The 25,137-nt window shown below is 45.6% G+C and overlaps 1 protein-coding gene across 2 annotated transcripts; it reads right to left on the reverse strand.

Moving 5' to 3' along the window:
* Positions 1–1,098: 1,098 nt before the first annotated feature.
* srrm2 (serine/arginine repetitive matrix 2) lies at positions 1,099–14,489 on the reverse strand. 2 transcript variants are annotated; one of them, XM_021626038.2, is made up of 14 exons: positions 14,341–14,489; positions 12,799–13,053; positions 11,996–12,091; positions 7,257–7,442; positions 7,048–7,134; positions 6,874–6,936; positions 6,428–6,460; positions 6,183–6,296; positions 5,824–5,962; positions 3,529–5,672; positions 2,597–3,346; positions 2,365–2,457; positions 2,052–2,159; positions 1,099–1,767 (listed from the first exon to the last, which is right to left on the reverse strand). In XM_021626038.2, the coding sequence occupies exons 2-14, from the start codon at positions 13,044–13,046 to the stop codon at positions 1,713–1,715; spliced, it is 4,116 nt and encodes a 1,371-aa protein (XP_021481713.2). In that variant the 5' UTR covers positions 13,047–13,053; positions 14,341–14,489; the 3' UTR covers positions 1,099–1,712. The 2 variants fall into 2 exon arrangements, with proteins under 2 accessions (XP_021481713.2, XP_021481712.2); XM_021626037.2 differs by having other exon boundaries at positions 14,219–14,482.
* Between the last annotated feature and the right edge of the window lie 10,648 nt (positions 14,490–25,137).

Below are 25,137 nucleotides of genomic sequence, written 5' to 3' on the forward strand. Positions count from 1 at the left end.
TGGCCTTCCTGTGACATCGGGTGCTGTAGGTGTCCTGGAGGGCAGGTAGTTTGCCCCAGGTTGATGTGTTGTGCAGACTGCACCACCCTCTGGAGAGCCTTACTGTTGTGGGCAGTGCAGTACCAGGTGGTGATACAGCAGGACAGGATGCTCTCAATTGTGCATCTGTAAAAGTTTGTCAAGGTTTTTAGGTGACCAGAATTAGACCTTCAATATTTATTGGATTAATATTTATCAATTGAGCTTATCACCTTGCACTTTCATCACCCTGTAAAATTCATTTATTTAATCTGTAGCCTAATAATCTGCATGTTTTCCCAAGTGTGCATGTGGATATTCCTGCCCCCCTCAAGCACCACCTTGTTTTCTGCATGAACGCCTCCACCTCCTGCCTGCTGTGTACCGTACTAGCTGGCTAAACTAGCAGTGTCCTTCGCGCCTGTCTGCCTAACATCTGCCATTCGCAGAACTGCTGCGGGGAAACTGTACCCGCCCCTTCTGTGGAGTTCAGCGGTGGCTGGCATCCAACGTTCTTGTGCATTAACGCCACCTATTGTACTGCCCCTGTCTGTCATAGATTAAAAATGGACCAATATAAGTATAAAAAGTGTACTGAATTGCAGGCCGCAATTGCACCCTTCGAGACACTTTCGATTAATAGCGAGGACCAACACGTTCGTTACTCCAAGTTTTACATATATTATAGCGATATGTGCAGAAATGCGTTTCCGCCTACAATTCTCGCATAATTCATTTTACTGACAAAAAGATCCCACCTTGTCTTGCGTGTTTTGTTGACATTTGGAAAGTTTACCTACAAATGTTCTGTTTCCATCAACATAGTAACTTAAGTCAAATGAACTGAACAAAATTAAATCAAATCAGAAAGTTTCTCAAAGAAGATCAACCAGATTACAGTACTTTCTTCGCATAAAAAGTGTGGATGGAAACCTGGTTAGTAATTGCACTGTTTACTTACAAACGAATCCGTTGTGGACAGACGTATTTAACATAAAATGGAACAAGATTTTAGTTATAGGTTGCAGAAATTACTTACAAATGGTTGCATGGTTTAAAATCAATCACTGCCAACACAAATGAAGATACAACTTTTTATTTTCACAAAGAGAAACAAACCAAGAGTTGCAGTTTCTAGTCAACATATATGGAAACAGCACGTAATCCATTCGGCGATAACCAAAATACAGATGAGTCATATCTACATGTAGAATGCGCAAATACAGAGGGGCAGAAAAAGCGCAGTGAACATTACTTTGTTGTTGTGAGATAATTTAATAGGACTGTGTGTGCACGTGTGTGTGTTTTGATACTGGAATGCTTCACTCCAGTCTGTATGGGTCTGCACAGAGGTTACTTTCCTATCACGGACTCTCACCTACCATTTACAGTTACATTTCTTCCTTACAGTACAGCATAAAACAAAATGTACAGAAACCCTTGACTAAAAGCAGACCTCTTGGCCTCTGTTGGGTTTCATATTCTGCCTCTCTCTTCCTGTGGTGCTATCCTCATGCCACAGAATCAACAACAATGCTTAATTCACTCGGTCATTCACAGATCAAATGTCCTTAACTTCCCCCTCCCTATAATATCCAATGGTACATTCCAGTTCAAACCAGCCCAGAAGTGTTTAGGAAAAATCTGAGGATTGAGGGGGAGGGAAAGTTACAGTTACATTTCAGAGTGAAGGGTCATTTTCCTCTCCGACTGCTTGGAGATCGGCTTGGGGACTGCCTGCTGCCACTCCTAGAAAAAAAGAGGAAGAATAACCAAATAAATCAATACAGACATCTCCACAATCACGATTGACATACAGAGTAGTTTATTTACATTTTAGTCATTTAGCAGACCTTATACAACTAGTGCATGCATCTTAAGATGGCTAGGCGAGAATCACATACATTTTCCCTCCCATTATTTCTCAAAACCTGTACCTTCTGTTGGAGTCAATCATTTTAAATATTAGTCTGTTTTGTCCAATAGGAACACAGAAATATGTTTACCTTCAAATTGGCTAGTTGGCTACTGACCTGCGGGTGGGTGGGGAATGTGCAGGTCGCCTCTGTCTGGGTGGAGAGTAGCTGAGGGAGCGCGAGTCTCTCAGCGAATCAGCTGGCACTCTGTGAGGTCGCGCCGGGCTGGAAGAGATGATGTCAAATGTCAAAGGTCAACTGGTTCCTGTATGTTACAGAAATATTCCAAACATTTTGAACAACAATAAATAACATTGCCATTTCCATGAATCATAACTAGAAGCATTAAAGTATAGGAGTTGTTCTGGTCACGAATCATTGGAAATAATAGATCTGTAACAAGTAGTTAACATTATGTCAGCATCATTACCTCTTTTTCTTGTCTTCCTTCTCGCTTTCAGAAGAGGATGATGAGGAGGAGGAGGAGGAGGAAGAGCTATGGGCAGCCGCTATCCTGGCACCTCTGGGAGAAAGAGAGAGAGAGGAGGGGGACATTGTAAAGAGAGGAATCATGTCAGCTCTATTTAGGACATCTCTATTGGCAATGTTCAATATATTATGATCCAAATGTAAAAACATGTCAGTCATTTAACACTCCTTACGCTTTTCCTTGCTCTGCATCAGAGTCAGAACTGTCTGATGAAGACGAAGAGGAAGATGACGAGGAGGAGGAAGATGAGGATGATGATGAGCTGGGGCTGATAATCTTTCCTTTCTTTTTCTCTTTGACCCCCTTCTCGCTCACACCGTTTTCAGTCCTGACTGGTCGGTCTGTGGGGTGGGCAGAGCCTTTTGAGGGGAGCACCGCAGGTGATTGGGTCCTCGAGGCATCTCGTAGAGAGACTCTGGTCTCTGAATGGCTGAGGGCCTGTGGAGACCTGGAGCGGGGCGGGTCAGAGTGCCGTGTTTCTTTGGGGTGGGCTCTGATTTCTGATTGGCTGGGAAGGGGACTGGTCTCCTTGGAGGGGAGCGGTGAGGAGATGGAACAAGCCTTCCTTCCTCTGTCTCCCCCTTTATCTCGCTCCTCTCTATCACCTCTTCGGTCTTTCTCTACCGCTGGTTTCATCACCTTTTCTACAGGCGGCTCCTTTCTCTCTCGGGCCGGAGAGGGGGATGGGGATGGGGATGAGGAAGAAGAAGAACGAGAAGATGAAGAGGGTGAGCGACGGGGTGGGGGGACCTCTTTAAGAGGTTGGCGCTCTCGCCTCTCTTGCTCTTTTTCACGTTGCCGCTCTTTTTCCCTCGCCCTCTCAAGCTCTCTATTCTTCTCTCTCTCCTGGTGTCTCTGCCTTTCTCTGGATAGCGAGTGACTGCTTCTCCTTTGTCGAACGGGAGAGGGGGATCGCCGGGACCTGAAAACAAATACAAAATATAAATTAAATAAACAATTCAGAATCTGGTTTGGCAATCGGAGGTCTTGGCAGATTTGAATTGATTTATGTACGCAGGAAGTTGCCCCACTGTGTGTGACGTTTGATTGATGTGTGTATAGTTGAGTTGCGTTTGATTTGGTGTGAATAGGTCCTGGTCCTACCTGTAGAGGGGACTGCGTCTTCTGGGACTCCTCGACCTGCTCCTTCTTGCTCCTCTGTCTCTGGAACGGTCCCTCCCTCTATCCCTCGCTCTCTGCCTCTCTCGGTTGTGCTCTAGCTCCCGGCTGCGGCTCCGCCGTGGGGCGTAGTGGCGAGTCGGGGAGCGGGACGGAGGAGAGGCTCTCCGGGTGGCGGCTTGTCGTCGGGGGCTGGGGGAGCAAGTGGGGGGGTCCTGGTACTGCCGTGGGGGGGTGCGGCGAGGGGGGGAGGGCCGCGGGACAACTGCTGCTGCGGGGGCTTTTGGGGAGGGCGCCCTCTTCCTCTCCCACTCGCTCTCATGCTCAGAGGGGCTGTACTGCTCTGCCCTCCTGGCCTGGCTCTTCACCCCTCCCTCTCTCTCCTTCTCTCGTTCCTTCTCTCTTTCCACTTCAGTGGGGGAGTACCTCTCGTCTCCACCTTGGGGGGCTCCTCTTCTGGGAGGAGAGGGTGGAGGGCTGGAGCTCTCTACCTCGGTGGGGCTGTACCTCTCCTGTCCCTTCCCTCGCTCCTTCTCTCTGTCTGTGGGGGGGTAGAGCTCTGCAGCAGAGGGGAGTTGGGAGACAGGAGCTTTTTGGGGAGCAGGAGGCGGGTTTTCCCTTTCAGGGGGCATGAACCTGTCCCCTCCTGTTCTCTCACGTTCCTTCTCTCTCCCGGTAGCTCTCTGTCCGTCACTCTCTGAAGCGCTCTCTCTGCCCCCATTGGCCAGATACCTCTGGAAGGCAGCACCTACAGTGGGAGGGGAGATGAGAGCGGGGAGGGCTTTTTTCACTGGGCTGCTCTTCACCACGGTTCCCTTTTTCTTCTCTCCCTCGGAGGACGAGGAAGAAGAGGAGGATGATGATGATGAGGATGAGTCGGAGGATGAGGAAGAGCTGTCACTGTCACTCCCGCTGCTACTGCTGCTCTCATTCGCTTTCTCCTCTCTTTCCTTTGCCTTCTCCTTCGCTCTTTCCTTTGCCTTCTCCTTCTCTCTTTCCTTTGCCTTCTCCTTCTCTCTTTCCTTTGCCTTCTCCTTCTCTCTTTCCTTCGCCTTCTCTCTTTCCTTTGCCTTCTCCTTCTCTCTTTCCTTTGCCTTCTCCTTCTCTCTTTCCTTTGCCTTCTCCTTCTCTCTTTCCTTTGCCCTCTCCAACTCCTTCTCTCGCTCCTTTTCCTGCATGCTTCGGTCTCTGTTCTCCCGCCTGTTGTCCTCCTCTGCTTGTCTTTTTCTCTCCTTCTCTCCTGCCCCCCTCTCCCCCTCACCCTCTCGCTCTGCGCGGAGGTCTTCAGTCAAACAGGTAGATGGCTGTTGGGTAGAAGACAGTCTGCCGGACCTCTCGCGCTCTCTCCCTCCATCTCGGTTTCTCTCCCTCTCTTTTTCCTTTTCGATGTCCCGCTTCCTCTGCTCCTCTTGTTTCTCCCTCTCTTTGCTCAATTCCCTCTCCCTCTCTTTCCCCCTCTCCTCCGGTTTCCTCTCTTTCCCCCTCTCCTCCGGTTTCCTCTCTTTCCCCCTCTCCTCCGGTTTCCTCTCTTTCCCTCTCCTTCCCTCATGCTCCCTTTCTTTCTGTCGTCCATTGGTGAGAGGTGACTGAGGGACAGGGGATGTGGAGTCGCGGGATGAGTTTCTACCTCTCCCGCCATCACTTTTCCGACTAGGGGGAGATCCTTCTTTCTCACTCCCCCTCCCCCACTCTCTGTCAGCTGGGGCTCGGGCATTTTCCTTTCCTCGCTCCCCCTCTCCGCTCCTTCCTCTCCTTGCTCCCTCTCTTTCTGGAGAGGGAGACGAGGAGTCTCGTCTTTGTGGTTTGTCCTTTCCGCTCCTCTGTTTCCTGGTGTCCAGTTGTTTCGGGGGTGGAGAGGGGGATGAAGAAGAATCGTGTCTGCTCCTCTGCAGCATTGTTCTCTCCTTTCCTCTCTCCTCTCGCTCCCTCTCTCCACTTCTGGAGCGCCTGCCTTTCTCTCGTTCCAGTCGAGGAGGAGAGGGGGAAGAGGAGTCGTGTCTCGTTCTGGTAGGCTTCACTTTCTCACGCTCCTTCTCTCTTCCTTTCTCTTTGTCCTTCAGTCGCTCCTTCTCCCGTTCCTTGTCTGCCCTCGGTCGGCGTTCAGGGGAGCTGGGATACCTGGGAGATCTCTGAGAGGGAAAAGGAGGTAAGGAGAGAGAGGTGAGCAGAAAATAGAGAATGAGCGAGTGCTGGAGGCCATTGATTATGCCCAATTGGCACAAAGCAGGTTTTGAAATGTTAGAGGGGGCTGATCACCAGACCAATCACAGGTGGTCTTACCGCTCTGCCTCCCGAACGCTGTGGACTCCCGTCCTCGCGACCACGCCCCCTCCTGTCAGGAGATAGCCCCTTTCTCCCCTCCTCTGCTCTCTTGACAGGCTGGTTCTTCTGCCTCTCTCTCAGCGGGGCAGGGGATTGGCTGATCAAATGGAGATATGGCATGAGAGATAGAATAACAGCAAGGGGTGCAACTCAAAACTGCCTTGACTTTACTGAATTGAATGAAGTTACTGAATTGAATGACTAGAATTGATGTGAGTAGGATTGCACATTTTCGCTGGCTTCGACGGGGATTTGTGGAAAACCTAGGAATTTAGAGTAAGTTACAACCCCCAATTGTTCTGGTGACCCGGAAGTACCTGTGAGCAGAGCTGGAGGACCCACTCCTATGGCGCCGTGTCTTACTCTGGGGCGGAGTCTCATTTTCACTTCTCTTGCGTTTTTTCTTAGACGCCTGCTTCTCGTCTGAGGAGCTGAGATGGGGAACAAAGAAAGTATTTTAGTACACACACACTATGAACCACGTTCTGTAGGACCCACGTGCTGTAGGACCCACGTTCTGTAGGACCCACGTTCTGTAGGACCCACGTTCTGTAGGACCCACCTATCTTTGTCGTCCTTTTCTTCCGACCCGTCCCTAGAACAGAGAACACAGAGTGTTTGTTCATTAAGCTGAAAAAAGGGTAAAGCCCCACACACATCACCCCGAACGTGAATCTAGCGTTTGTCTGTCAATCGTTCAGCACGCTTTGTTTTTCAGGGAACACCCGTACGTGATTCCACATGTAAAACCGATACGCACTCAGTGCGCAAATTACGTTCAGTGGTGCTAAGTACTCTGGGCCAGCAAATTGTATTGGTGTGTCTGAGCCCTAAGGAGTCCTTGCGAGCACAGGTGATCGTCAAGCTGTAAGCGCACACATCTCTTACACAAGAGGTTCTGATCCACTGCAATTGAGATGTTCTGAAATAACTAGCAACATTGTGACACTACGCTGGACATGAAGTCCATTCACTGACTGGAAAATGAAGAAAAAACGACCGGTAAACCTTTTCTTTTTCTTCTTTTTCGTTTTTTTCACCCGTCTAGGAGAGGGGGAAGGGCTCTCTGAGCTGAAGAGAAGAGAGTAAAGTGACATGTCGATCAAACACGCTGCGCATCATTTTTACGCACGCACACGAAATAGGACCGTCTTATTCCATTCTTTCTCCCTCTTCGCTCACCTGTCTCTGTTCTTGTTTTTCTTCCTTTTCTTCTTGCGGCTCTGTTTTCGGGCCGGGGAGTCAGAGTCCTCTGACTCTTCTACCAGCCTGAGAGAGAGACGGCGAGGAAGAGAGAAACAAAGAGATGGTAAGTAACAGAGGGGGTAACAAAGGAAAATCAGAGTTACACGAGAAAGGCTAGCTAGCTACGAGACCCCCCCTTGACTTACGCATATTTCTGATGCTGTTGCTTCTCCCTCTCCAGCCTCTCCTGCTCCCTCTTCTCCTTCTCTCGCTCCTTGCGCTCCGGATGGAAGGAGGAGCCATCTACATAGTCCGTGGCGATGCCGAACGCCGCCTTCAGCCGGTCGTTCTTCTGCTGATTGGCTGCAGCCAGGGCGTGAGTCTCTGTCGCCCTGAGAGAGAAAGGGGGGTGCGGGGCATTGTTCAATAGGTCCTATTATTGTCACACTAGGTTACTCCCCAAAGAGTGGAACAGTGGTGTTTCGCCACCTTGTTCAATGGTCAGCAACTGTAGGAAGCGCCACGTCACCAAGCAACAGAACACTTCACTGCCTACACTCGGTTTGCTGTTTTTATTGCTATTGATTTTGCAACGTGGTCAGTCTTTGCGCCTTGGACTGCAAGTTTGTGTCCCGGATTCCAGTTAGCTGCTAGCCATGTGGAGCAGGCGAACATCAGCAGTGCTAGCCCACCAGTGTTTTCATCCCAGGCTGGGCACAAATGCTTCAGGTGTGAGATGATTTCCACACAATCACAAGGTGGAAGTGGAAAATGGACAAGGATTAGTCTGCCCTAAATGCACCAGCATCAAGCAGCTTAGGGAAGAGATCCTCCAGCTGTTAGCTCGGCTGCGAGAAAAGAAAACCCTGCTTTCTATGTACACCGACCTTGCTGTAACCCAGGCAACCCAAATCTCTTTTTTTAAATGGCTGCTATAGCAAAGCTGTTGATGAGTCGGGCAGCGTTGATCTGTCCCAATCCAACGGACAGATGTGAAGCTCAACTCCGCGGCCCCATGGGAGACTGGACATAGGCGTAGGAGATCGGGGAGGCAGTTAGGTCACCCATCTAGCCGAGAAGATCTGATCCAGCTATCAAACAGCTTCGCACCGCTTGAGATGGACCTAGCAGCCCCCGGAATCCGCATGGGTGTATACCAACAGCCTGATAGCCGTCACAGTTCAGCAGGTTGTTTCCCCATTGGATTCCATCACTACCACAATCCTTGTGGGCAGCTCGATGGTGAGAGATGTTGGTCTGACAGACCGACTAAGGTCCCCTGTCACTCAGGAGCCCGTGTCCATGACATCAACTCTCCTGCCCAAGGTTCTGGTCAACTACTCCAATAGACACCATCGTCACTCACGTAGGTTTAAACAACCTTCATTTCAGGCGATCTGAGGGAGAACTACACATTGTTTTTTTAAAGACCCTTGCTAGCAGAGGGAAGATAATAATTATCTCTGGCCCTCTCCCGTGCTACCGAAGGGGTTCGGAACGTTTCAGCCGACTCTTTGCCCAAAACGAGTACCTGAAGAAACTTTGCAACGACAGGAATGTCTTTTTGTGGGCGCAACCAGAACTTTTTAAAAGAGATGGGATTCCCCCTAACCGCAGGGGTTCCAATCAGCAACATCAAACTGTTTTACAAACTGACAGACAGGGTCTGGTAGAGCTCCAGTCCCAGCAACATCAAACTGTTTTACAGACTGACAGACAGGGCCTGGTAGAGCTCCAGTCCCAGTAACATCAAACTGATTTACAGACTGACAGACAGGGTCTGGTAGTGCTCCAGTTCTCCCTGTCAGAATAAGCAGAAGAGGAAACAATATCAACTCCGACAACAATGGTTATTGCAAGTAAACTAATTTTATGTTCCTTTAACTCTGCTTTCCAGTGAGTTTATACAAACTCACCTCGTACCATTCTGATAGGTTGGAGACTGTCAGAAAACGTGGCTGTAACGTTAATAATTTGGTTGTTATTCCATTGGTTACCTCTAGGCAGATGCCCCAGGTGAAGAGTGGCCCACACATTGAATATGACACTCTTAAATGCAATCACTAGTAAAAGCTCTCTCGTGAATGACCTCATTACTGAGCACAAAGTTGATTTCATGTTTCACACTGACACATGGCTGACTGTAGAGACTCTCCCCTCAGACTACAGCTTTTCACACTATCATTAAAAGGAAAAAGGGTGGGGACAGCATCTATTTATGGTCTCAGCTGTAAGGACATTTCATTTGGTGACGTTGGGTCTTTCAAGCAGCATGCTATAGTGTTTCAATTTCAGCCACCAGTGTTGGCCAAAACCCCGTATAAGGCCACCAAAGCACTGCTTTACCGATTACACCAAGGGCGAGGCCAACCCCCCTCTCCATTCGGTCCTTTGATTTAAGTGGTGCATTTGAGAGACTGTTGACCAAGACTGTGGAGAGATTGGAGAGGTTGGTTGGCCTCTCTGGTCCAGTTCTAAATTGGTTTAGGACCCATTTAACCGGTCGAGAGTTTGTCACCCTTGGTGAGCATAACTCAGAAAATACTTATCACGGCGCGGGGTTCCACAAGGTTCAATTTTGGGTCTGGTACTGTTCAGTTCATACAGTTGAAGTCAGAGGTTTACATACACTTAGGTTGGACTCATTAAAACTCACTTTTCAACCACTCCACAAATTTCTTGTTCACAAACTATAGTTTTGGCAGGTCGGTTAGGACATCTACTTTGTGCATGACAAGTAATTTTTCCAACAATTGTTTACAGACATTATTTCACTGTATCACAATTCCAATGGGTTAGACGTTTACATACATTAAGTTGCCTACGCCTTTAAACAGCTTGGAAAATTCCAGAAAATGATGTCATGGCTTTAAAAGCTTCTGATAAGCTAATTGACATAATTTGAGTCAATTGGAGGTGTACCCATGGATGTATTTCAAGGCCTACCTTCAAACTCAGTGCCTCTTTGCTTGACATCATGTGAAAATCAAAAGAAATCAGCCAAGACCTCAGAAACAAAAATTGGTTCATCCTTGGGAGCAATTTCCAAATGCCTGAAAGTACCATGCTATTCTATACAAACACTAGTATGCAAGTATAAACACCGTGGGACCACGCAGCTGTCATACTGCCCAGGAAGGAGATGCGTTCTGTCTCCTAGAGATGAACGTACTTTGGTGCAAAAAGTGTAAATTAATAACAGAACAACAGCAAAGCCCCTTGTGAAGATGCTGGAGGAAATAGGTACAAAAGTATCTATATCCACAGTAAAACGAGTCTTATATCGACATAACCTGAAAGGCCGCTCAACAAGGAAGAAGCCACTGCTCCAAAACCGCCATATAACAGCCAGACTACGGTTTGCAACTGCACATGGGGACAAAGATTGTACTTTTTGGAGAAATGTTCTCTGGTCTGATGAAACAAAAATCTAACTGTTTGGCCATAATGACCATCGATATGTTTGGAGGAGAAAGGGGGAGGCTTGCAAGCAAAAGAACACCATCCCAACCGTGAAGCAGGGGGTGGCAGCATCTGTGGGCAGAACTGAAAAAGTGTGTGCGAGCAAGGAGGCCTACAAACCTAACTCAGTTACACCAGCTCTGTCAGGAGGAATGGTTCAAAATTCACCCACCTTATTGTGGAAATTTTTACTAGGATTAAATGTCAGGAATTGTGCAAAACTGAGTTAAAATGTTTTTGACTAAGGTACATGTAAACTTCTGACTTCAACTGTATATTTTACCCCTTGGCAGCTTTATCAGAAAGCACAGCATTGATTTTCACTGCTAAGCAGACTATACACAACTTTACATTTCAGTCACAAGAGGATTTTAGCTCCAAGACAAGACCGAGGTAATTATTTCTTGAGCCAAAGCACAGAGAGTATCTGGCCGCACATTTTAATTCACAGGCAATAAAGACCAAACACCAGGTGAAAACCAAAGGTGGTATATTAGATTGTGAACTCAATTTCGAATCACACATTAGGAGTGTGTGATTCGGGGCGGCAGGGTAGCCTAGTGGTCAGTGTTGGACTAGTAACCGGAAGGTTAAAAGTTCAAACCCCTGAGCTGACACGGTACAAATCTGTCGTTCTGCCACTGAACAGGCAGTTAACCCACTGTTCCTAGGCCTTCATTGCAAATAAGAATTTGTTCTTAACTGACTTGCCTAGTTAAATAAAGGTTAAAAAAATAATAAATGTGACCAAAACAGACTTTTAACACCTGAGGCTGATACAGAGACTCATCACCCACACTTTTATTACAAGCAGGCTTGACAACTGTAATGCTCTCCTGTCTGGTCTACCCAAGGATGCCATTGGTCAACTGCAAAACATACAGGATGCTGCAGCACGGGTACTGACCAAGACCAGACAGAGAGCACACATTACACCGGCTTTAAGGTCTTTACACTGGCTGCCTGTGAGTTTCAAAATACATTAAGATTCTTCTGTTGTTTTTGTTTTATCATCAATCCACAACTGTGCACCCCAATACATGTTAGACATGTTTTTAAGGTATGTACCCAGTAGGTCCCCTGGCACTTGCCGTTTAACTATACCAAAGACTAGGACCATGAGGCATGGCCAGGCAGCCTAGAGTTACTATGCCCCCGCCTGAGAACCCGAAGGAGACTGAAACTTTTGACATTTTAAGAGATCTTTAAAAAAAAAAAAAAGACAGACACCTTTTTAGCTTTACTTTTCCTTAGGGTGTTTTTTGTTGAGTAAATAATTTCATTTTTTATTTTCTTAGATTTTTCCATGTCTGAAATGTGCTGCCTAAATAAAGCCAGATTTGAGTTGATTTAAAGTTTGTGCAGCCATGCTGGTCTGTAGTAGTCTGCAGTAGAAATGTCACTAGTCCGTAGTGATGGCCAGATCTGTGGTGGTTTCACTAGTTTCATTACTCTACAGTGATCTGTGGTGGAGTGTACTTACAATGGTCTCTCGGTGGGGGCCGAAGGCGGCTCCTGCTTCTCCTGCAGCATCATGCGGAAGCTGTTCACCTTCTCTTCAATCTCCTCAGCGGAATACCTGTCATCCAACCCACACACAGATCAGCAGCTAACTCTCCCCTTCTGCACCCCATATCTTCACCCTTTTCTCTCCAAATATTTCAGTCCCCCCCATTCCTCTCTGAGGGGAATTGATTAAAATGGTCCGGCTGCCTGGAGTTTGCACTGGGTGAAAAGTGACTGCATTCATTTTGGAACCGGACTGCTTCCCCGGCGTGAACCAGGGCCCCCACTCTGGCCGACATTGCCTCCCCCCAAAAAAGTGATGTTGGTTAAGCATGTGGAGTAATGAGTAGGATTCTGTGTCCACATATGAAAGTGATTGCTTCACCTGCCTTCCCAATGGAAACTAGCCTGTAAACATATACATTTTATAGAAAACAGATGTTTCTAAACAACACGCTGCATAGTTGACAATATGACAGAGCGGTGCAGATTACCGTTCAATTTGACCAGGGCACGCCTTCCTCAGCAGCTTCATCCGGTCACGTGACGGGCCACAGCCCAGTGCAACACGGGCCACAGCCCAGTGCAACACGGGCCAAAGCCCAGTGCAACACGGGCCAAAGCCCAGTGCAACACGGGCCATAGCCCAGTGCAACACGGGCCATAGCCCAGTGCAACACGGGCCAGCTTAATTAAATCCCCTCTCTCACTCTTACTCCTTCCTCTCCCCCCACCCCTGCCCATCCCTCCCTCACCTATCCACCCACCCCTCTTTCTTACCCCTGCTCTTCCATCATGTCCTGCAGCTCTGCACACTTGACCTCCAGTTGCCTCTTTCTCTGGTGTTCCAGGATCTCGGCGTTGGGCTGACGGTTCAGCTGGCTCTCCAGCCTCTCGCGGTCCTTCTCGTCTCGCTCGCCGCCGCGCTCGTCCCGTGGACGCTTTGCCCGCACGCTCGACAGGTTGCGCTGCACATAGCCGTTGGTGCCGCTGCCTCGTGGCGTGGTCAGGCCAATGCCGTTGTACATGGCTCCTCTGTGGAGAGAGACAGGACAATGGTCAGATAAGTGAGAGTATTAAAATGATGGGGACTGGAATGATAGAGGGTAGGCCTATTTGTCAGTCCCGAACAGACTTCCGATCAGGAAGTACACTATTGTAAAATAAATGTTGGTCATAGTATCATAAGACATCCACTCTGCACTATGGAGTTAGGCATGCCAATAAAGACTAAATGGGAGTGGATTGGGTAGGTACAATGCACAAATAGTTAACTATAACAATCCTCCCCTATAAACCATATTGATGATATAGAAGAGATTCCAAACTAGGCTACACTGTAATAAACGCCAAACACCTAGTTGGGGTCAATAATGATTTAATTCAGGAAGTATGATAAACATTTGGTATTTGAAATTCTGTTTACTTCCTGAATACAACAGTTAGCTTAGTAGAGCGTAATAATATAATCACCGATAGCTAGCCAAAAAATAAAATAAAAAGTGACCTGCTTTTGAACCCACCAATCTCAGGATAACCAACTAACGTTAACTAGCTACTGCTGTACCATACCACAACACTTTGCAACAGGAAATAGATAAACAAGCCTAGCTAGTTAACGTTAGTAGTATGAGATTGGTCAGAAACTGAGATAGCTAGCTAGCTTATTTAGCTAACGTTACGCACTAAACTAGTAGTAGGAGCAAATGGCCGGCTACAATGAATCGTGGATATCTAGCTAGCGAAATTACTAACGTTGGCGAACTAGCGGGCAATACGTCGAAATCAGTTGTTAACGTTACCTGACTAGCTAGTTAATGCACTTACAAAGACAACGTTTTGACAAACACACTATTTGTGAGCGTCATCTCCCCCAGTAACCACAAGGATCGAACCCAGGCTTGGAACGAGCCCCCTGCCTTACGGGCCAAACTTTGGCCCAAATAGGCCTTCTATCTAGGCTAGCTAGCAACTAACGTAGGCAGCTACAGTGCTCTATACACTTGTGGAATGCATCAAAATAATATAGGTATCTAACGTTATTTGGACAGCAGTCAGGTCATTATATTTTTTTGTCAGCTATAGTAGCTAGATATCGAAATAGTTTAACCCCGCATGGTAGCTAGCAACTACCGTGGCTAACGTAACGTTTCATAATTAGCAAGTCAATTTAACATGCTACCCAGCTAGCTAACGTTACCTCTGAGTTCCCCGCGAACGGAGACGATGAATGGAAGCAAATACACTGGCAAAAAAACTAAATAAAATGACAATCGAAACAAAAGCAAATCTACTTCAAGTACTTATTCGTAAAACAAACACCTAATGCCTGCGGATATCGTCACTGGTTGAACATCGGGGGAAAACCACGCGTGATGATGATGGCGACACCAGACTCCGCATCTAAACTACATTTCCCATCTTCTTCTTCTTCTATGAGGTTTAACGGCGGTGGGCATTCAATTTGATGCATTACCGCCCTACATTTCCCATGTTTCCCATTAACACTTTCCTTCTTCCTCTTCAAAGTTTTCTGGCCGACGACACACCTATTCGTGTATAAACGTGTCACCTTGTTGACTTGATGCCACAAGGAACAACAACCCTTCGTATGAGTTTATCTGCTGTATGAGTGGCCTAATGTGAAGACATATTGTCCATGCCATGAATGACAGCCCCCTTGTATCTTCAGGTTATCTTGTTCATTTAAAGGCACGATCTGTAATTTCAGCATTCCTGCCACCTTGTTTACAATGAGGTAAATGATGGGGCAGGGGAAATTACACCTATACTGTCAAATTCATAAGTGGACAATTATTTGCATATTACTGACACCCATGAATCAACATGATTATCCATATAATACCTAATTGACACAGAATTCACAGCCTTTTGCCAGTAAAAGAAAAACAGGCAATGTTTATATGATCCCTTTTCAAACAGTCCCATTTTCCTCTATTTCTTGTTATGTTATTTCAAAATAACATAATAGTCATTTTGAGTTTAATTATGTTACTGGTCGGTGCAGCCTATAGACTACTTGGATATACCATACAAATACAATCAATAGTTTGTTATTTTGTTACTTTAACAGATAAGACACATGTACATTCCCCTGCCCTGATAACAGTCAACACATATATTGTATAATAAGAATATAATGGAATATAATAGAATAAAATATTAATCATATTTTCCCCAAACAACTTGAATTTTGTGCGACAAAGGTTCTTGTATGTGCTTTAGAAACCTTAGAAACGTGTATGTGCTTTAGAAATCTCTTTCTGAAAAGGGAGCTTGTTTGATCCACGTTGAATCATTTTTGTATCTCATGATAAGCTGTAGACCACACTATCTACCTAGAGAGTTTTCATCTGAATTTTTTTGTAGCTGTCTACATACCACCACAGACCGATGCTGGCACTAAGACCACACTGAATGAGCTGTATTCCGCCATCAGCAAACAGGAAAAGGCTCACCCAGAGGATGCGCTCTTAGAAGCTGGGGACTTTAATGCAGGGAAACTTAAATCTGTCATACCAAATTTCTTTCAGCATGTTAAAGATGCAACCAGAGGGAAAATAAACTCTGGACCACCTTGACTTCACACACAGAGATGCATACAAAGCTCTCCTTCACCCTCCATTTGACAAATATGACCATAATTCTATCCTCCTGATTTCTGCTTACATTAAAAAATTAAAGCAGGAAACACCAGTGACTCAATCAATAAAAAAAAGTTGTCAGATGAAGCAGATGCTAAACTACAGGACTGTTTTGCAAGCACAGTCTGGAATATGTTCCGGGATTCCTCCGATGGCATTGAGGAGTACACCACATAAGTCATTGGCTTCATCAATAAGTGCATCGATGACGTCCTCCCCACAGTGACTGTACGTACATACCCCAACCAGAAGCCATGGATTACAGGCAACATCCGCACTGAGCTAAAATCTAGAGATGCCGCTTTCAAGGAGCGGGACTCTAACACGGAAGCGTATAAGAAATCCCGCTCTGCCCTCTGACGAACCATCAACAGGCAAAGCGTCAATATAGGACTAAGATTGAATCATACTACACCGGCTCCGATGCTCGTCGGATGTGGCAAACCATTACAGACTACAAAGGGAAGCACAGCCGAGAGCTGCCTAGTGACACAAGTCTACCAAATTAGCTAAACTACTTCTATGCTCACTTCGAGGCAAATAACACTGAAACATGCATGAGAGCACCAGCTGTTTCGGAAGACTGTGTGACCATGCTCTCCGCAGCCGATGTGAGTAAGATCTTTAAACAGTTCAACATTCACATGGCATCAGGGTCAGACGGATTACCAGGACGTGTACTGCGAGCATGCACTGACCAACTGGCAAGTGTCTTCACTAACATTTTCAACCTCTCCCTGTCTGTAATACCTACATGTTTTAAGCAGACCACCATAGTCCCTGTGCCCAAGAACACTATGGTAACCTGCCTAAATGACTACTGACCCGTAGCACTAATGTCTGTAGCCATGAAGTGCTTTGAAAGGCTGGTCATGGCTCACATCAACACCATTATCCCAGAAACCCTAGACCCACTCCAATGTGCATACCGCCCAAACAGATCCACAGATTATGCAATCTCTATTGCACTCCACACTGCCCTTTCCCACCTGGACAAAAGGAACACCTATGTGAGAATGCTATTCAATGACTACAGCTCAACGTTCAACAGCATAGTGCCCTCAAAGCTCATCAATAAGCCAAGTCTAGGTCCAAGAGGCTTCTTAACAGCTCCTACCCCAAGCCATAAGACTCCTGAACATCTATTCAAATGGCCACCCAGACTATTTGCATTGCCCCCCCCCCCCCCCCTCTTTTACACCGCTGCTACTCTCTGTTGTTATCATCATCACTTTAATATCTTTACCTACATGTACATATTATCTCAACTAACCGGTACAGCACATTGACTGTACCGGTACCCCCCTGTATATAGTCTCGCTATTGTTATTTTACTGCTTCTCTTTAATTACTTATTACTTTTACTTCTTATTCTGATTCATTTTTTTTTTTTAACTGCATTGTTGGTTTGTGGCTCGTAAGTAAGCATTTCACTGTAAGGTCTCTACACCTGTTGTATTCGGCGCACATGACTGCTCAAATTTGAATTGAAATATATGCTACAACGCTAGCTCGTGTGTGGCTTTGTCCACCTTCTTGCGTATTCTGCCCGCTAATGCAATTAATTTGCTCCCACCGTAAATGACATCAATTAACTATCTTGGGTTAGTTAGAAATATCTTTGCCTGCATTGTTTAGCAACAAAACCAACGTGTGCGCAACCATGTAGCGAAACAGACAGCGTTGGCCTAAGATTCTTGACAACATGTAAACTATATTTTGTCTCCAATGTTTATTGAAAACATGTATACGTTTGCACAATGAGCACTTGTCTCTTAAACACATCATTACACTTGTTGAATAGCTAGCGAATGTTGAACCATAGACTCACGTCTATGGTTCAACATTCGCTAGCTATTCAACAAGTGTCAGTCAAAACATCTCAAAACAAGACATGGTATCAAGAATGAGATGAAGCTGGCTGAAAGTAGCCACCATATGAAATGGCAAATGCACTGTGTGCGTTCCTCCAGGCTAAATGCCAAGGCATTTCTGCGACAACAGACAAGAACAGCTCAAGGACGGAACTGTATACATTTAAATGGAGAGAATAAATGAATAAAAGCATTTCTGTGAATCTTTCTGATTGGCTCACAAGTGAGCATCGTCCCAAAGCCTGGAAATGTTTTTATGGCTCGGTTTACACAGAGGTGTATGGCGGGATGAAATGAAATACTGAAATCATCACTACCTCTGTTGGTGGGATTAAATGTACAAGCTTTCAGAGATATAGAAAAAGACAGCATGGTAAAGTTGACAGGTTTTTCGTCTTTAAGTGCAATAAATATCCAGTAGAAAAGTATAAAAACATATAAGCAAACAGTGGAAGTCTTAAGGACATCCAGGCGACCATGACACAACCTACTGATGTTCCGGGGACGTCCTAACGACACATTTTCGTTTGCAATGATGTGCAACAGTCCATGTTCTTACATGTTATTATTACAGAATATTAGAAGACATGGGGACCAGCACACTCTCTTCCACTATTCTTTATTTTGATACGCATCTGGAACATCACTATTTGAAATAAAGGACGTTTAAAGAGAGCAGACGGCCTCTATTCTAGAATATTATCCATATACAGTACAAGTCACAGTAATAATAGCTTCCAGCAATGCAAGAGGGGAAATTTGACTTTTGATTAGGCTAGACCCTGCTAGCGCAAACAGGGTGGACTTGAGTAAGTGTGATATAGCAAAGATGATGGTATATACTGCTTCGCCCCAAAGTCAGAGTAGTAATAGCTACAGGCAACTGGCAAAATAAAGGAAACACTTGAGTAAATGAGGGTTCTGGCGGATTGGTTATGGTATGTGGGGTGCATTTTCATGCCATGGTTTAGGTCTACTCAACCCCGATAAATACACAGCCATCCGGAGTGAACAACTTCAACCTATGGTGAATCATTTCCATCCTGATGGGAGTGGTCTCTTCCAGGATGACAATGCCCCCATCCACAGCAAACAAGTGGTCACTGCATGGTTTGATGAGCATGACAATTATGTGAGCCATGTGCCATGGCTGTCTCAGCCACCAGATTTCAACCCAATTGAACAATTCTAGGAGATTTTGGAGCGGCGCCTGAGGCAGCGCTTTCCACCACCATCAACAAACCACCAAATTATGGAATTTCTCGCAGAAGAATGGTGTCGCATCCCTCCAATTGAGTTCCAGACACTTGTTGAATCTATGCCTAGGCGCATTAAAGATGTTCTGGCAGCGAATGGTGGCACAATGCCCGATTAAGACACTTTGGGCTCTATTTTCCAAGTATGGGCAACTGTTTTTTATTTAACAATAAATCTATGTTTGACTATTATAACTCATGGCACCTATTTGATTATAATCAGATAATGACAATACAATTGTGTTTGGCTCAATATACAGCAATCACTATTGTAGAATTTGGCAGCATACAAGCCCAGAATGAACAGTATTCAAGGACAAGGGTTAACAATAAAAATCCATCACTTAAACGAGTCCTACCAGAAAGCCAGTATACACAACAGATGAAAAGACAATGGCAAATTAAAGTCATGACTTCTGCATACTTCATTGCTCAACACCTATGTTAATGATGGCTGTGACCCCAAGTTAAAATGTAACCCTAGAGAGGCCACAAGACTCTTTAAGCAACCTGACAAACAGGCCCCGATGGCGTCTCTGCTTTGTGCAGAGGAACATTCAAAAAAAAAAAAAATGTTATTTGTCACATGCTTTGTAGACAACGGGTGTAGACGAACAGTGAATTGCTTACTTACGGGTCCATTTTCAACAATGCAGAGTTAAAGATAAGATAAAACACATAAATAGTGACACAGGGGAAAAAAATACATAGTGAATAACAAATACAAATAATTAGTAAAAATAACATGGCCATATACTGTACAGCGAGTACCAGTAACGAGTCAATGAGCAGCATCAATGTAACAGTATAACTTTAGTCCGTCCCCTCGCCCCGACCCGGGCGCGAACCAGGGACCCTCTGCACACATCAACAACAGACACCCACGAAGCATCGTTACCCATCGCTCCACAAAAGTCGCGGACCTTGCAGAGCAAGGGGAACCACTACTTCAAGGTCTCAGAGCGAGTGATGTCATCGATCGAAACGCTATTAGCGCGCACCACCGCTAACTAGCTAGCCATTTCACATCGGTTACACTGAGTGTGAAAGTGTGTGTGTGTGTGTTAGAGTGTGTGGCATCAGTTTACATGTGTGTGCATGTTATGTTTGTGAGGGCTTATGCAGTGTGTGTATGTGTGTGTTGGGGTGTCAGTGTAAGTATGTGTACATAGAGTCAGTGCAAGAGAGTTGGTGCAAAAAGGGTAAATGCAGGTAGTCCGGGAAGTCATTTGATTAGCTATCTAGCAGTTTTGTTTAGAAGTCTTATGGCTTGGGGGTAGAAGCTGTCCATGGTCCTGTTGGTTCCAGACTTGGTGCATTGGTACTGCTTGCCGTGCAGTAGCAGAGAGAACAGTCTGTAGCTTGGGTGGCTGGAGTGTTTGACAAGTTTTTGGGCCTTCCTCTGACAACAACTGGTATAGAGGTCCTGGATGGCAGGGAGCTTGGCCTCAATGATGTACTGGGCCGTACGCACTACCCACTATGGATGCCAAATTGTTGCCATACCAAGTGGTGATGCAGCCAGTCAAGATCCTCTCGAGGGTGCAGCTGTAGAACTCTTTGAGAATCTAAGGTCTCATGAAAAATATTTTCAGCCTCCTGGAGGGGGAAAAGGCGTTGTCGTGCCCTCTTCGCAACTGTGTTGGTGTGTTTGGACCATGATAGACCCTTAGTGATGTGTGATGACCCTCCCACTCTGTCTGCCGAATTATTTCTCTTTGCTCTTGTTTTCCTTAATAGGATGTCGGTGGGCGGAGCCAGGAGGGTCGTCAGCGAAATGGGACACACCTTGGCTCGGGTGTGTCCTGGGAAAAATACACCTCTTCCCCATTTATTGAGGAGACTCTCTCCATGTAGACACACTGATAGAGTTTGGTTGTGGCATTTTTTGTGGCTGTTTTGTTTGTTTGTTTGTTTGTTTGTGTGCGTGCTTTGGCACCTTTCAACACCCCTCATTATCACATTTATGCACGCAAACACTCACTTACACTACTTATTACTGACTACACACACCATTGTTAATTGTATTTAGTTTACTCCAGTTAATAAATATATTTTGTTATTCCTTATCTCCACTTTGTCTCCCTTTTTGTTATGAACTTTGAACCGGTTCGTGACAGATATGGACACAGAGGAACTTGAAGCTCTCTACTCAATCCACTACATCAACATTGATGTGAATGGGGCCGTGCTCGGCCCTTCGTTTCCTGTAGTCCACGATCAGCTCCTTTGTCTTACTGACGTTGAGGGAGAGGTTGTTGTCCTGGCACCACACTGCCAGGTCTCTGACTTAATCCCTGTAGGCAATCTCATCGTTGTCGGCAAACTTAATGATGGCGTCTGAGTCGTGCATAGCCACTTGACATAGCGTCATGGGAGACCAGGGAGTACAGGAGGGGACTAAGCATACACCCCTGAGGGGCCCCCGTGTTGAGGGTCAGCGTGGCGGATGTGTTGTTGCCTACCCTCATCACCTGCGGGTGGCCCGTCAGGAAGTCCAGGATGCAGTTGCAGAGGGAGGTGTTCAGTCCCAGGAACCTTAGCTTAGTGATGAGTTTCAAGGGAACTATGGTGTTGAACACTGAGCTGTCGTCAATAAACAGCATTCTCACGTAGGTGTTCCTTTTGTCCAAGTGGGAAAGGGCAGTGTGGAGTGCAATAGAGATTGCATCCTGTTGGGGGCGGTATGTGAACTGGAGTGGGTTCAGGGTGTCTGGGATGATGGTGTTAATGTGAGCATTGACCCACCTTTCAAAGCATTTCATGGCTACAGATGTGAGTGCTACGGTGTGATAGTCCTTTAGAAAGGGTCAGGGAGAGTTTGAAAATGCCTGTGAAGACATTTGCCAGCTGGTCAGCTCATGAGTCTTGGTAATCCAGGTCCCGTTAATAGAATAATCTCGAACGGAGCTCATCTTTTCATTGTCTCAGTGTCAGGGATTAAGACCTGGTCCCGGTTGAACAGTATGTCCTTCGCGGCCGAGTCATTGAAGTAGAATTCTTCATCCAAATCGAGGTTGGTGATCATTGTTCTGATGTCCAGAAGCTATTTTCAGTTATTATGACGGAAGCATTATGTACAAAAAAAAGTTATGATCAATGCAAAAACAAAAAAGCATCATTGGTCAGGAGCCCGTAAAACGGCCGCTATACTTGCCGACGCCATTCCCTTAGTTACACCAGCCTGGGTCCTGGTCTTTCAGGACATTGTACATTCCCACACGGTTCCACCTGGTAGAAGAAAGCAATCATCACTCCTCTTCCCTTAAAGCCTTCTCCCAAAGAAAACAAAGACTGTATACCTGTTGCTCTGTCCTCCATTGTAATCAATGGTCTTGAAAAGATCATGGTGTTTAAGCTTCACTCAGACTCAACACACTGTTGGACCTGTATCAGTTTACTTACGAATACAAGCGTGGCACTGATGAAGCAATCTTCAGCATAGTGCATCTCATCCTGCAACATCTGGAGAACCCCAAGGCTTATGCTCGACTGCTATTTGTGAATCTTAGTTCAGCATTTAACATCTTGCAGCAACACATCTTCCTCAGTAAACTCAGACAGATGTCAGTCAAACCCTATACCATCAGGTGGTATCACTCATTTCTGACCAACGGGAGCCAAAGGTCATTGAGGTGCCCCCCAAAGGCTGAGAGTTCACCCATCCTATTCACACAGTATACAAATTAATGTACAAGTAGACTATGTTGTCCAGTTTTCTGATATTTCCATTCTCAGTCTAATGTATAGACACTGACACTACTGTGTATATGTCAGAGATGCAAAGGTTTGTGTAGTGATGTGATGACCACCACCTCATCCTAAATGTCCAGCAAACGTTTTTTGACCCCAAATCTATTGGTGACCACTCACCTGTGGTGGTCCATAACGTGGACAATACTCAGGTCCACTCTTACAAATGCTCTAGTGTCCAACAATGCCTTTATTTTCTGCGTAGGTTCAGGGTTTTTGGAGTCAAACAGAAGGGCATGCTCCTATTCTACCAGGCTATCAAATATGGAGTATTCAATTCTAAGGGCATTTCAGCCTGGTTTGGCAACTTGTCAGTTACTTTAAAATAACAAATCAATCACCTGGTCCAGACAGCCATAAAGGTGATACAGTAAGTGTGAGGTAGCTCTGCATTGCAGACTGTGTTTATTAACAAACAATCATGAGACTAACCCTCCCATGTACTCCACCTAGAGTTTCAGCTTCTCCCCTCAGGCAGACACAACAGGGTTCCTCATTGTAAGCTGAACAGATAAAGGCAGTCAAACTCCTAATCAGCAGTAGATACAGTATATAGTAGATATACACTGAGTGTACAAAACATAAGGAACAGTTCTTTCCATGACGGAGACTGACCAGGTGAAAGCTATGATGCCTTATTGATGTCCACTTCATTCAGTGTAGATGAAGGGGACAGGTTAAAGAAGGTTTTTAAGCCTTGAGACAAATGAGACACGGATTGTGTGTGTGCCATTCAAAAAGATTTAAGTGAATGAATATATGAAAATAAAGTTTTTCATTAAAATACGTCAATCATTATTTGAAAATGTTAACCGTTGTGTAAAAATGATGATGCCCTCAAAGCCGGTGATAGAGTATATATTGGCACAACACCCCTCCAAACACCGGCTTCTGTCTATAATGGAGTGGCCAGCACAGTCACCGGATCTCATCCCTATTGAGCTGTTGTGGAAGCAGCTTGACCGTATGGTATGCTTATGGTCGTTGTCCTGTTGGAAGATGAACCTTCGCCCCAGTCTGAAGTCCTGAGCGCTCTGGAGCAGGTTTTCATCAAGAATCTCTCTGTACTTTGCACCGTTCATCTTTCCCTCGATCCTGACTAGTCTCCCAGTCCCTGCCACTGAAAAACATCCCTACAGCATGATGCTGCCACTACCATGCTTCACCGTAGGGATGTTGCCAGGTTTCCTCCAGAAGTAACGCTTGACATTAAGGCCAAAGAGTTCAATCTTGGTTTCATCAGACAAGATTATCTTGCTTCTCATGGTCTGAGAGTCCTTTAGGTGCTTTTTGGCTAACTCCAATCAGGCTGTCATATGCCTTTTACTGAGGAGTGGTTTCTGTCTGGCCACTCTACCATAAAGGCCTGATTGGAGTGTTGCAGAGATTGTTACCCTTCTGGAAGGTTCTCCCATCTACACAGACTAACTCACACCTCCCTGACCAAGGCCCTTCTCCCCTGATTGCTCAGTTTGGCCAGGCAACCAGCTCCAGGAAGAGTCTTGGTGGTTCCAAACTTCTTCCATTTAAGAATTATGGAGGCCACTGTGTTCTTGGGGACCTCCAATGCTGCAGACATTTTTTGGTACCTTTCCCCAGATCTGTGTCTCGATAAAATCCTGTCTCGGAGCTCTATGGACAATTCCCTTGACCTCATTGCTTGGTTTTTGCTCTGACATGCACTATCAACTGTGGGACCTTATATAGACATGTGTGTGCCTTTCCAAATCATGTCCAGTCAATAGAATTTTGACTCCCATCAAGTTGTAGAAACATCTCAAGGATAACCAATGGAAACAGGATGCACCTGAGCTCAATTTCGTGTCTCACAGCTAAGTGTCTGAATACTTATTTAAATACGGTATTTCTGTTTAAGAAATCTGCAAAGATTTCTATTAAAAAAAACGGTTCGTGCTTTGTCAATGATGGAAAAAAACAGTTTATTCCATTTTAGAACAAGGCTGTAACGTAGCAAAATGTGGAAAAAGGGAACGGGTCTGAATACTTTCAGAATGCACTGTATGTGTATGGCACTGTTAAGGAGAGCCTGAAAACTGCACATTAGTTTATAATGTGTGTCCCCTATAATTGACTAAAATTATTATTTATTAATTCACAACCAGGATGATGCTAGTCCCAACAGACATTGAACCAGATAATGTTGATGCTCAAGCCCATCATCAAGTTGAGGAAAGAGAGGCAAATGCCCCAGAAAAGTCAGAGGACAACAAGGAGAATCAGACAGACAGAGTGACAGAGGAGCTCAAGTGTGTGGGTGCAGTGATGTGGGCTGGTGTGGCTAAAATGTCAGGGCTGAATTTTTGTCCCAGTCTGCCCCTGATGCTGGTTGATGACTTTTTGCAAATCCAAATGTGTTTTACATGTAGACCCCACGTCACAATACGTTGACAAATTATGCTGAAACAATGTTGATTCAACCAGCTTGGCTATAACGGACTAACATTCGAATTGGAGTTGATGACAACACAATACATAAAACACACAACTTGAAGCAATGTCAAGCTGCATTACGATAAGAGACAGGCACAGGAATTACGTAATAGGGGCTTT

This window comes from Oncorhynchus mykiss, chromosome 12 (genome assembly GCF_013265735.2).
Source record: "Oncorhynchus mykiss isolate Arlee chromosome 12, USDA_OmykA_1.1, whole genome shotgun sequence".
NCBI classification, from domain to species: Eukaryota; Metazoa; Chordata; class Actinopteri; order Salmoniformes; family Salmonidae; genus Oncorhynchus; species Oncorhynchus mykiss.